The sequence below is a fragment of the Camarhynchus parvulus genome, chromosome 5 (assembly GCF_901933205.1).
Source record: "Camarhynchus parvulus chromosome 5, STF_HiC, whole genome shotgun sequence".
Classification (NCBI taxonomy): domain Eukaryota; kingdom Metazoa; phylum Chordata; class Aves; order Passeriformes; family Thraupidae; genus Camarhynchus; species Camarhynchus parvulus.
This window is the reverse complement of record NC_044575.1, coordinates 52,157,603-52,170,988: the sequence shown is the minus strand read 5'-3', so window position 1 is coordinate 52,170,988 and position 13,386 is coordinate 52,157,603. Positions and strand designations below refer to the sequence as shown.

Sequence of the window (13,386 nt, the reverse complement as noted above, 5' to 3'; positions counted from 1 at the left end):
AATTGATGTACCACACTTGGCTGAGAAACACTCCTGTCTAAGCCACTTGAGATGCAATTTTTCTGTTAGACTCTCTCACTAACTATTCTAATTCCCAAGGATCACTAAAATGGGCCTAAGAAAGTAATGCTCTAATAAACCACTGAAATTGCCTGTTAGACAGTCATCCCTCTGTTTAATTATAGCTTAAAATAATTTCTTATTCTAAGCATCCCCTTATTTTCCAAAAATCTGTCACTTCTTTATTGTGACCACTGATTCTCTGTCCTTCAGAGGATGACTGAAGGACATGACCTTCAAATCACACAGTGAACAGTGAAAATGAATACCCTTCCATATATTGTTTCTGTATTGATGTATTTCATGAATGCAATCATATACCTTTAATAACTAAATTTAGCTTTTATTAAGCATGAACACCCAAAGGAAGAGACAAAACCATTTTATTTAATTTCTGCATTTTATTCCGAAACCACTGACCTCACTTTTAGGGCTAAAGATCTCCCAGGTATAAGTAAGTTGAAAGGATGAAACAAAGTGCCATGAATCAGTAATACAAAAGCATTCTTCTGCCATACAGGAATACAAATCATTTTATGTTCTGCTGCACAAAAAAATTAACAAAAAAATTGTATCCAGTATATGAAGATAAAGTTTGGATTGGAACATAATTTAGATCATCAGTTTCTTCTGACCTCTTATTTCTTGTTTAAGGAAAACCGCAACTCCCTTTGTTGCTTTTTTTTAAGAACTAATAAAAAAGAAAACAGGAAAATGCAATTTGCAATTACAGACAAAAAAAAGTCATGCCCTTTCATTTATGAGTTTTTAGACCGAAAACGAACAACTAAGCCTAGATTTGCTTCATCTTTCATGTACCTTGTGATAAACCTGTTCAGAAGTACTATTAAAATGAAAATTGCATTCTGATTTACATCAGTTTCTTGTATGATTGAACTTTGCTCCAGGCTAGCAAACCTCAGTTTTTTCAGAAACACAGGAACATTTTCCAAACTGTATTTCAGGACACTTGTACTCATCTTAAGGAACAGTCTTGCAAAACATGCATACAAGACAGAACTAATTTTTAGACTAATAATACCTCATCCTCTGAAAGACTTCTAGAAATACTTAATCATTCAACAAAACAAGCTTGTGGAGCTGATAAACAAGATTTCCTCTTTCATGCTGCTTTTCAGACTCGTCAATAATACACTGAGATTCCACCTAGCCAAAAGAAGCAAGATGAAAGTCAGAATACATTCTTAATGTTTTCCTATATAACACAGCTAAGAAAATGTCTTGAAGAGTTCTGAGTTTTAAATCATGCAGGAATTTCAGTTCCATGCCACACACTGCAACAAAAGAGCCAGGGCTACAAAATCTCATGGTTTGCCATGATTTTAGAACACTATTTCACAGTCAATTGCAAAGCATTACAGGCAGTATTTTATGATATAAGATGTCCTGGGATTCTTCAGAGGCAGTGGAGAAAATCCTGATTCAAGGCCTACACATTAGCTTGTTATAAAAGATAAACACCAGCAGAAGGATTTTATCTTCCTAAATCCAAGGATAACTGGATTTGAAATATGAAAATAGAAACACTTTGGCCTAAGGCAGTATATCAAACACACTCTAAAAAAATGCCTTTTAGAAATAAGTGCCCTTGGTGTTTGTTCTCTGTTGTCCCTCTCTTCAGGGGTGACCCAAACCCCTCCTTTACAGGCTGCAGGGTGGGAGAGGCACAGGGAGGGTGTGTGTAGCACTTTTATTCCTGCACTCACTAATTCCTCATCCACTTTTAAATTAAGAAACTCTACTTGTTCTTCAGGAAATCCAGTGGCCTTCCGAGGCCCTTACAGAAAGAAAGGTAAGATTTCTAATGGAGTAGGAAGTTAGAAGAGTTCTCTCATGAAACTCTCCTGGGTCAAAACTGCCCTCCTGTCTGACCCCACCACATTTGTTCCAAAACAAGCCACGTTTCTGTCTGCCTAGAAAGGAAAAGCCACCTCAAACCACAGCAACCCAAAACAAAACTAAAATGCACTGCATTCAGGAAAATGTAGCTACAGCTGCTTAATAGAAAGAATAGAAAATTTTAACTTCCAACAAATGTGAAGTTACCTTTACAATCTCTATCACCTTAAAACCATGAAGAGTTCTGTTTAAAAATACTAAATGTTTATATACACAAAATTAAAAAAACAAGCCACCCAACAACTAAACAAACTCTACAAAAACAGGGTATCAACAGCCATAAGTGATTACATAAATAAAAGTTTTTATGCTTTAATTTAACCCTACAGTGCTTTTGGTATTTTCTAATTTAATAACCACAGAAGTTCTCCCTCTCAACACTCTTAACTAACTGTACTGGAGTACTCAAACACCCCAAAAAATCAACCAACCAACAAAAAAAACCCAAAAAACCCACAAAAACAAAACACCAAAAATAAAACCAAAAACAAATAAATGAAAAAATCAAACCAAACCAAAAGAAAAAATAAAAAAACCCACCCCACCCCACAACAACTTTGAAATTTATACCTTACCTGATTCCATGCATACGGCTTGTCATACCAGGTAGGATCAATTATGTCTCGAGGCTTTGATTTGCAGATTAAACTGAAATTACATAAATACAGCCTTGAGAAATACACTTGTATTTGGTTAATTACCAAGACAAAGGATTTTTTTGTATGAGATACAACCAGGTATTTACAAGGTGTCTGTGCTAAAGGGAATCTTAAATTTCCCTCTTAATCTAGTCTGATTTTTCACTTCTCTGTACTTTGCCCATCCAGTGGAGTAAGTCAAAATAGAAATTTTCACAGGGACGTATTACATATCAGAATGTATCTTCTTCTAAGGAAGATAATGAGATTCTTTTTTTATAAAGCACTAGAATTTGCAACTGTAATTTATTCCTTACATTTTATGTATGCTTACTCACTAGAATGTATAATACAGCTATTTTTAGGGTATTTTGTTTTGCATGACAACTCAATTACTATAGATTGTCTGTCTGCTCCGGTTATTTCCTCAAGCTGTGCAAAGTACAACAGTAGTAGACATTAATTAATTCTGTCTAGATGTGTTTTTCAAAAACTGATTTTAGTCTTAAGTAGTGGTGACATGTTGTAAATACAATTAGCTTTTGAAAAATGGAAAACAGTTATGAAAGATTGTTCAGGCTAAATTTTTACCTATGTAATTGAATTAATAAATGTTTTTTCCAAAACACAGAAAGTACAATTGGAAAAAAAAATCAAAACCAAGAAAGATTTTATGCAAGGGAAAAGAAGAAATCATTACAATAATCAGACCATTCATTAGTTCAAATAAAAACACACAAGAATAATATAAAAAAAATTAAATAAAAATACATGTAGAATGGTTGGAAGACAACCAATAAATATACAAAAATTTTAGGAGAGAAAAGGCTACCACAGAAAGGTAGAAAATCCTGAAGACAAAAAGCCTGGGGCAGATGACTGACCGAGTCAGGCAGTTGGCGCTGACTGAGCTGGGAACACATCAGTGCCCAGGACCTGTGCCAAGGTCTGACCCTTCCCCTCCCAGCTGGCTGGAGATGTCTGAACAATCAGCCCAAAATAGGTGCCCAAAGTGTAGCAAGTATTCACATGTCTGAACAAACAGCAGTGACATTTTAGTGCCTTCAATTTAGCATGTAAGTGTTGATGTCCCAGCATGAGCTGTTACTGTCACAGTCACCTCCAGACAGGGGCTGTGGCTTTGCCTCTTTCTGCCTATCCACATTCCTTGACTTCTCCATTGCTTGTGTTCTTTAAATTTCCTTTGTAGTGCCTCAAAAGGTAAGGCTGACTTGTTAATTTATTATGGAATGCACCCAAATTTTATTTGGAGTTTTGGAAATAGGAAGTATGGGTGTTTACTTTTAACTTAAGGCAATTTATTAGGGTTTTTTCCACAGATAAGAGAGCAGGTACTTTCAAAACCAAGGAAGACCTGAAAAATCAGCATGAACAGCTGCTCTGATAATCATTCTGATAACCCTGGGTAAGAGCAGGGTTCTGATCTTTATCAGCACGATGAACTGCCTAACTTTGACATCATGCAGTTACTTCAGCAAAGCTCTATTGGCAAAAAAAAGGTCTTACTTCTTACAGATGAGGCTGGTAAAAGTTATGTTATGGCCTCTGGGCCAGAACTCTTTTTAAGATAGTTTACTGGAAAGCCAGGTCAGGATGAGAAAATTCTCTTTGTGATACAGACACAGCACTAAAATTCTGCTAAGTGTACAAACAAGGGAAGATTTTTCACATTATGCTCAGCAGCAACAGACAGAAGGAGCTGTTCTGGGATATTTCACTGCACTCCTTCTCCCCAAACTACAAGCTGAAAAATTCTCAGCCTGGCTGCACTGAATCACAATGGTCTTTTCAGAACCTGCTTCACTTCCAAGAAGAAGGGAGGCTTGCAGGGGAAGAAAGGCAGGCGGGCCCTGCTTCAGCTCCTAAATTTGCCTGAGACTTCCAAGTCACTTGGCCAACACCTGTTCTGCACAGGTCTGCTGAGGGAGGAGAGGCAGCATACATGATTCAAATTTAATGTACAGGAAGAAAGAATTCTAAATACTTCTGCACTGTTATGCCATAAGACTCCATTAGCTTTGTCCTGGGTGCAAAAAACAAGCATACATAAGAGCTGATATCCTGCAGAACAGGTTTTACAGTCTAGGTTTTATGACTCTTAAGTGATTTGGCTTCCCTGAAGAATCAGTGCTTCCACAAGAAGTCTAAGGTTTTTTAGTATACTGCTTTATAAATAAACAAAATAAATGAAATGCATCATTAAAGAGCATATACTGTTTTTCCAAAGCCTAACCTGAGCTATGCTTCAAACAATCACTCATTTTTGCTGAGACTGTGAAACAGAAGATCTTATTTCTACAAAATGATTACCAGAGAAGCTTCTGACGAATATCCTCCTGCAGCTGTGCCACTTGCTCCTGTCCAGAATGCAATGCTTGCTCACAGAGCAGCTTATTCATGGCTGTCCTCAGACTGTTTATCTGTAGAACACCAGATACAGAATATAAAGCACTTTAAACCAGAGCAAGGTCTGTATCATATTACACTGACATGAAGGTGGTTGTGGCATCCACATCACTGAACTTCAAATGGAATAGTACTTCTATAAGTAAAAACATCTGAAGTTTCAGAAATGCTTCTTCCTGCAGCTGCACCTCTGGTGGTCAGTGATGTTAATATTTCAGCCACCTGCTATCACAATTTTTAAGGTTCCTCAGATATGCCATAAAACATACAGGCACCACTTGCCTGGACTTTTTCCAAAGTAGAATTCCTTCTGTGAATGTTTTAAGCATTTCCTCTCTCTGTCCATAATTTTTCACATACACAGCAGCTTGGTGTTACCACTCTGGCTAAGGCATCATGAATACAGCCAGCACACCCATATCAGTGCTTTCAGAAAGCAACAGCTCACAGATGTGTGCACCAGCATGTCCACTGTGTCCTTGGAGAGCCTTCAGGAACCACCCCAAGGACCTGCTTCACACACAGACCTAACCAGGGCATGTCCTTCACTGTCCCAGGCATGTGTCACACACAGCCACTGTCCTGCACTGCACAGGTTATGTACATGCCTCCCTCTGACACACCTCACTCTCTGAGCTCCAGAAGGCAGTAATGAGGAATTTGTTTGGCTGATCTGCTCTGAGATGCATCTCAATACAGATGACTTATCAGAGCTCTAAAATCAAACTGAAGCCTGCAAAGCAGCAGTGCTCTGCTTGTCAATAGAAGCCATGACAACCCTAAGAAGAAAACTAGTAAGCACTGACTTCCACTTAGTGCAAAATTGATGATTATATTTTGAAAAGTGTGTAGCATTCTGGAGTATCTTATTAGTTCCGAGTGTAGGGAAGGGGCAACTGCTTCTCCTGATAAAAATTTAAGATTATAAAAAAGGAGCACATCGAAAAATCCAGACAAACAAAACTGAAAAAAATCCCAACAAACAAACAAAAACTACAAAAAATCCAAACCCTACAGTCCAAACAAGCTTTTCTATTAACACTAAGAGTTAACAAGCTCAGATGCACTGACTTCTACTGAATTCCCATTGTAGTGAAAATTCTTACTCAAGTTTTACCTCTGTTATGTCTTCCAGTCCAAAATGCACATCAAATATCAACTCCATATCATTTTCTGGAAACAGTGGAGCCCCAGATGTCTGACTCCAACCCAAACCACACAGAACACCAGTAAAATACTTTCCACTTTTATCAACTCTACATGAAAAAGAAAGAAAACAGTTTCACCAAGAGATGAAGAAACGAAACTCTTATGAAGACAGACTTAAATGAATTTGTCTAAGCCATGCAAAGCAAGACATGTGTTTGAAAGAAGTTAAAACAATTGAGAGGCATTCACACTCAGTCATACTGCTTTTTAAAATATACAGTGATGATACAAAACTGAAGATCTGGTTATAAAAACATATCCTCATAAAACTTACCAAAAAATCATACATAAGCAAAATAAAGGAAAGCAAGCTACACTATTTTGAAATGAAAGTTTGCAAATACCAGAAGTTAAAGAAAACACAAGAGTGATGCAACTGACAGAGCTCAGCTTTTACAAAAAATTATGCAAGTTCCTCTCCTCATGTAGATTTAACATTCCCAGTTTACCATTCCATCTTCCCAGGCTTCCAGCACAACTGGCAGGAGCTGTAATGCCTTATCATGAGAAGAGACTCTGCAGCACCAATTCCTAAGTACATGAACAAGTTATTTTACCTACCTACTTTACTAAAACTCAAAAAAAATACCAGGAAGAGAATACATAACATGCTAAAAGCAAATAAATAACATCTGTCAAAAATTTGTGAGGATCCTAAAGAAAATAATAAAAGAACCACCACTTTGAAATGCACAAATACCTGAGTTCTATTGCAGGAGCAAACAGCATACTGAGGAGTGCAAGCAGGCCATGAATAGGAGGCATCAAAGATGTTTCCCCTAAAATCACAGACCCTGGCACAAAAAGAAAAAAAAATTCAAATAACTAAGGAGCATTTAATAAAAATGAAACCTCAAAAAGATGTAACACAGAACTACAGTGACATATTTACTCATAGAGCTACTCATAAAAACCAGCAGTCTAGAGAAATCATCAAAATGTTTTTATTAGGCATTACCAGCTGCAGTTACTGATATATCAGTGGCCACCAAGAGCTGCTGAAAGGGATCTTCTGCACCATCATGGACAACAATGGAGTTTATGCTCTCCTTATGTATGAAAACATTTCTGGGGAAGAAATATTTTCGACAATAAAAAACTCCAAAACTCATAAAAACATGTAAGTAAAAACACGTTTTAAATTCACAACAAAACTCAGAGCAGATGCTTACTATTAGCATCTATTAGATTTAAATGACAGTTAATAAATAATCTCTCTATGAGACAATAATGAACCTTAAAACTACTCTAAGATTTTAAATACAATAGCATGTGTATTAATGCAATTTAAGCTTGACTCCTTCAGTCTTTGCAACGAATAACAATTTGGAAAAAAATCTGTAGGAGTAACAAGGTGGTTTTTGCCTAGTTTATTTATTGAAAATAAAAGGTAAGAACATGACTATACTTCCCCCTAAGCCTTCTCATACCTGAATTGGGATATTTTGGTCAGACTGTAGCATTTCAACTGGTAAGGACTGAATGGACCAAAAACTGTTACCTTCAAAAAAAGGGAGAGAGAGACATTCTAGTTGGCCAGCACCTGGATCTCTTCAAATCTAAATGCTTTATAAATTAAAGCTAAGCACATTTCAGCATGTACTGAGCAACACTGAGCTGCTAAACTGGTAATACAACACTTCCATTTCACTCATCTAAAGCAAACTTTGCTTGCTGAGGCACTTAACTAAAATTATCTATTTTCACAGGTGCTGCAGATTCATGACTGTCCTCTTGCTTAAAAACACAAGTTCAGACTTCATAGATCACTGAAGAAAATCAGGTAATTTTATTTACATGATGAGGTCTTTAATCTTGAAAATATCTCACTTTATGAAGTGGGCAGTTAAACAGGATTGCTCCTGGGGATAAATGGAGCATGATTAGGTGCTTGAAAGCCTGAAATTTTGTCACATCTGAAATGGAAAAATAATCAGAATGTAGATGAGGCCTAACTTGTAATCACAATGCAGAACAGGACACATATCTTCCTGTTTTATATTCCAACTCAGTAGTGACTAGATAGTTCAAAACACATTTCTGAATTTGGCACTGGCATAGGAAAAGCATCATTACCATCAGTCACTGGAGCATTCACTGATGCACGTATCCCAGCTGCTTACCTATCATTAGCTGATGAAGAATCAAACACTGTGTACAGTAAAAAGCATGTTTAGATTTTCTGAAAGACTGATAGGGTTGTAAACTTGCTCTTTTGCTATATAATGAAGACTACCATGTAGGGAAACATTGCATTCAGCTGTTCAGTTTTATCTCTGTTCTGCCTGAGTTCAAAGGGCTGCCTTATTAGAAGAGCAGGATCACTTAGCTCTCAGGCTGTACTTCAAAACTCTCTTCAAAGCTGCAGCAGACCAGTCTGAAACAGTGGTCACACTATGGCTTTCCACCAACAGAAAGCAAAATGATGAAATGCCCTATGAAATGCATCAAATAGAGCTTCATTATTTGTGGTACTTTCAGTCCTCATCTCCATTCTAACAATGTGAGAAGCAGAGTCATGTGATGACAGGCCAAAACCACCACTCAAGTTACCTTGTGGGTTGGTGCATCAGATTTCTTTTCAGAAAAGCAATTCAACAATCTTTCAATCAGATGCTTTTCTTCCTGTCTTGCAGATATGGGCATCTGCTCTTCTTTCTTTGCTCCGTCCAAAAATAATTCCTTGAGCAAATCATGGTTTTGCTACAAAATAATGGAAGTGTAAAAGCCTTGAACAATTATTTCTTCAAAATTTTACAAAGAAGGTCCTACACAAAGAAATACATACATACAAAGACAAAAAAATATGTTCTGATGACCTTTCAGATTATATGAAACACCAAAACAGAAGCAAGTTAAAACTATGAAGCCGTTACAGTTTCTCTGAGTTTCAAGTAAGACTGGAGCAGTTCAAGTGAGGAAATAATTTCCCAGGAAACATATTTTCAAGAAGAGGTCTCAAAGCAGCAATGCTCTTGGCCAACAGCTCAATATGCATTATGCACACATATCAAAATACACTGCCCTATTCAAGTATTAACCTTGCCACTAGTCAACAGCTGCAGCTCAGCTTCTCAGGACAGCCAGAACTGAAATGAATCAGAGCAAGCCAAGCAGCAGCAGCTCAGTCAGGACATACCTGTGACTCGTGTGACTCCTCAGCCAGCTCAGCGTGGCTCTCCTCGATGAGCACATCCCGAATGTTCACCAGCCCCCGGCGGCCCGAGTGCCGGAACACGTCCACGTGCAGGACGCCGTGCACCAGGGAATAAACCTCCACCAGCAGAGTGCAGCCACTGACCAGAGAGGCAAATCTCTGGCTGGCACTGCAGCTCCACGGCTCCCCACACACCAAGGATCTGGCAGAGGGACACATCTTGCAGATCTTGAACTCTAAAGCCTAGAGCAGAAACATGGGAAACAGCGCTCGCCTGACCAGAGAACCAGCAAGGAAATATTTCACTCAGCAACTTATGTTACCTCCTACAGCTGCTGTAAAGCTACTGGCATAACTCCTGCTCCATCACTGCCAACACTGACAGCTCGTATCTCTTCAATATAGTACAGAGTTGCTAAGGAATCAGAGTAAACAGTGCATAAAGGATAATTCGGTAGCAATTCACTATTCACAATGAAATCTTAGGAGAACAGAAATGTCTTCTCTGGAAAAAACTTTAGTCTACAATTGTTTTGAACTACAGTAACTGAAAACTTGGTAAGATCACTATGGCTCCTCTGTCCCTGGCAGGAAAGAGTAATTAAGTTCCCATCACTCCCTGTAATTATGTCTTTGAATGAATTTAAAGCAGAAACCCTGGGTTTTTTTCTAGCTAGTCATTAAAAGATCAGTCCTGAAGAAGAAATACATTTCCATTTAGTATGTGTGCAGAAAATATGAAAAAGGATGCTTCTTACCAAAATTATTTTTTTATATCAATTACTAAAGAAAACCAAACAAAATTAGCCCTGTCAAGATCTAATCTTATTTCTGCTGGTCTGTTTCTCATTTTCATCATTAAATGCTTCTGAAAATACAATTAGTATGACACAACTGTTACTATTAGCTTAAAACTATCTGAGTGAGCACTGAAAAACTGAATGACAATTAAAGTATAGTTTCTTTATTTGTAAACATAGCTCAAGAGAATTATTTCTCTGAAAAAACAGCTACAGAATCCCTCTAATGTGTATCAGAAGATCACTAGATCCATAACACTCATATGGAATAATCAGGAGAATTCTGTGTGAAAAGATCCCAGGAAAGCCAGCAGTTCAGAGAGCAGCAAAGCAGCAGGAAAAAAACCCACAGCCTTACAAAATTAGAATGTCTCTACAATTAAATACAACATAGTTCAATTACACACAAGAATTTCTGCTCTGTAAATAAATACACCTCTGGAATTTTATTAGTGAAGGTGATTTGAAGGTACTTCCATCAGCAAAGTATGTATTATTTAAATATTATTCTGAAAAGCATCCTGACTTGAAGTTCACTCCTGTTTGCCAGGCCAGACACAAAAACATCCAGCAAGCCACAGCCAACACATCACCCCTACCTGGAAAGGAAGCCCTTGAAGACACCTTGGAATCTCTTTCAGCTTATTTAAAGGCACTTCTGATCTATTGCCATAATCCACAAAAAAAACCTGGAAAAAGAATCAAGAGTATTTGCAAAGATTCCACAACACTAAAAGTGCTACCTTCGGTGGCAAGAAAAGGCATGACTTGAGTTTAAAAATTACAGTACAACACAAATGTTATCAAGTCACATGGAAGCAAATTCAAAGTCTAGAAAGCATGCAAATGAAGCCATGTCAAAAAGAACATGTCAAATTCTATCACATCTCTTATTTGATCCCTTGGTGTAAATATCTGCTTGTAACACAAACAATTCACTAAATCTAGAAAAGGCAAGGTTCTCTGAAAGACTCCAAATTCCTTCCCCTCATTCAGATCTGTGTAACCTTACTCCTTCAGTGAGAGGTACTACCAAAAACTGCTTTTAGCTAAGCTAATGTGAACGTGTATTCAGTAACTGTTTATAAATTCAAATGAGAAAGTGATGAGATTAGCACTACTATTCACTCGTTTTTCATGACTTTAAATCATGACAATATTCAGTACTAACTCTATAGTGGTGACACCCAGACAGGTTAAGAAATAAATGGAATTCAAAGGCCAATCTTAGAAAAAAAATTAAATCTGTCTTAAAACTGCTGAAAAATACTGGTCTGAAAAATCAATACCAATCTTGGACTGTGGCACTAATTTCCATTACTCACATCAGCACAAAGAGCCAAAATATTCAGATTAATTTGTTGATGATATAGAACTCAGCAGCATTAACACCATTCCAAAAAAAGCCACCTTTTCAGATGCACCGGAGGTTTTACTCTTTATTTTACTTCATTCTGCAATAGCTTCTCCATTTAATACTAAAAATTCCTATGTTCTGGAAAAGAAACGAATTCATGTATTCTGGCCAGAGTGATTTGTAGAAAAAAATCAATAAAAAACAGGCAGCAAAGCTCCAAGACTGTTAACCCAATTACATGCTACCAACTCAATGTGACACAGCACGTTACCTCAGCAAGATCCCCATGAATATACAGAACATGAGCTCTGTAGTATCCTCTTTTTCCCAGATATGTGAATGGCGCCAGACAAAGCACATCGACACATGGAGGCACTGCTAAATCCATCAGGTTCTGATAGTCAATTTCAGCACTTAGAGCTCGGAGTACAGCTGTGTTTTTTTCATCTGTTCTGTAACCCCAGAAGTGTCCAACTTCTACTACCTGCAAGAATAAAAATTACACAGTAACGAATTTCATATTATTCTTCTACATCAAATACAAACCACATATGTGCAAAATACATGAAAACACTCCTACTCCTGACACAACAGTTCACACACACTGCAACAATGTAGTGAAGCATTTCTGTCTCGTAATTTGGGTTTTATTGAAAATGGGTTTTTTCCTGCGCTACTGCAACACACTTTTCATTTAAACAGATTCTGAGACAAGCATTACTAAAATACAGGGACTGGTTTCATTTTCCTAAACCAAGTTAACATACAGAAAATACAAGACAGACAGTTGACTAATAAAAATCTCTGCACCTGTCTAGTGACAGAATACCAGTCAGCTACATGTGCCAGTGTTGTACACGGGTCACTGTTCCGATGAGCCACACCTTAGGGAACTGGTGAGAACATACACCTATTTAAAGCTAATTAAATAAAGCAAGTCATCTTTTGAAATGTCTATTCAGACTTTATATTGAATGCTTGTGATAAAAAACAATCCTTATTTACAATAACTAAAGCTCACATACTAAAACAGAAGTAGCACAGCCAGCCAAGTGACTGCAATGGGTCTGATCAAATTCATAAACATTTTTAATCCAAGAGATTTAGCTGACTAAAAGGAGGAAAATATTCTTTTCTCCACTGGCAAAACATGCCACTACTAACAAGAGCTGTTTAAATACTTTATCTTATCATTTCCCCTAGCTCAGATTTTTATTATTTCTATTGGTTTATTATTTCTATTGGTTTGATTTTTATTATTTCTATTTCAGCAGCATATACATTGCTATTGCTCTAGCAATACTAATGAAGATGATTAGCAAAACTAATGAAGATGATAGCTAACACAAGATTTAAAAATCTTAGCTTCAGATTTCAGATATATTTGTATATACATAGGATTTCCCCTAATACACTTCAATGTATGATTTCTTCTGAATGAGCATATACTACCACTACTTAATCTCATTTATCATATGCACATTTTCAGAAGAAAACTGGCAGTTAATAACCAAGTAAATGGCCCAAATACTTTCTGATTTTCATTTTTATAGTTTACAGAAGTATTTTACCTCTTCCATTAATCATCTTTATATTTATGTCTACTTTCAGCTAATATTTACTGCCAGCAAATCCCACAAATTTTGTGAAGTGCAAACATGTGAGTACTGTTTAACAAAGAACTACTAAAAATAAGACCAAGAATATTCCCCACGCTTCTTACAGACACCTCTGCATTAAAAATATTATCAGTACCCAATTCTTTAACATAAGCTTGTCAGATATTAATCTCTGCTAAGCTATCTAGGTACTAATTAT

General features: G+C 37.0%; 1 protein-coding gene across 1 annotated transcript in view; it reads right to left on the bottom strand.

Annotated features, from left to right (window-relative positions):
- Window positions 1-1,131: 1,131 nt before the first annotated feature.
- Window positions 1,132-13,386, bottom strand: part of TDRD9 (tudor domain containing 9) — a 68,034-nt gene continuing 55,779 nt past the window's right edge. The window contains exons 26-36 of the mRNA XM_030949725.1: window positions 11,840-12,052; window positions 10,811-10,900; window positions 9,394-9,654; window positions 8,808-8,957; window positions 7,685-7,755; window positions 7,213-7,322; window positions 6,955-7,048; window positions 6,163-6,301; window positions 4,950-5,059; window positions 2,556-2,628; window positions 1,132-1,227 (exon numbers count right to left, since the gene is read on the bottom strand). Of these exons, the coding sequence (XP_030805585.1) occupies window positions 1,132-1,227; window positions 2,556-2,628; window positions 4,950-5,059; window positions 6,163-6,301; window positions 6,955-7,048; window positions 7,213-7,322; window positions 7,685-7,755; window positions 8,808-8,957; window positions 9,394-9,654; window positions 10,811-10,900; window positions 11,840-12,052 (1,407 nt within the window). The remainder of the gene's footprint in view (window positions 1,228-2,555; window positions 2,629-4,949; window positions 5,060-6,162; window positions 6,302-6,954; window positions 7,049-7,212; window positions 7,323-7,684; window positions 7,756-8,807; window positions 8,958-9,393; window positions 9,655-10,810; window positions 10,901-11,839; window positions 12,053-13,386) is intronic.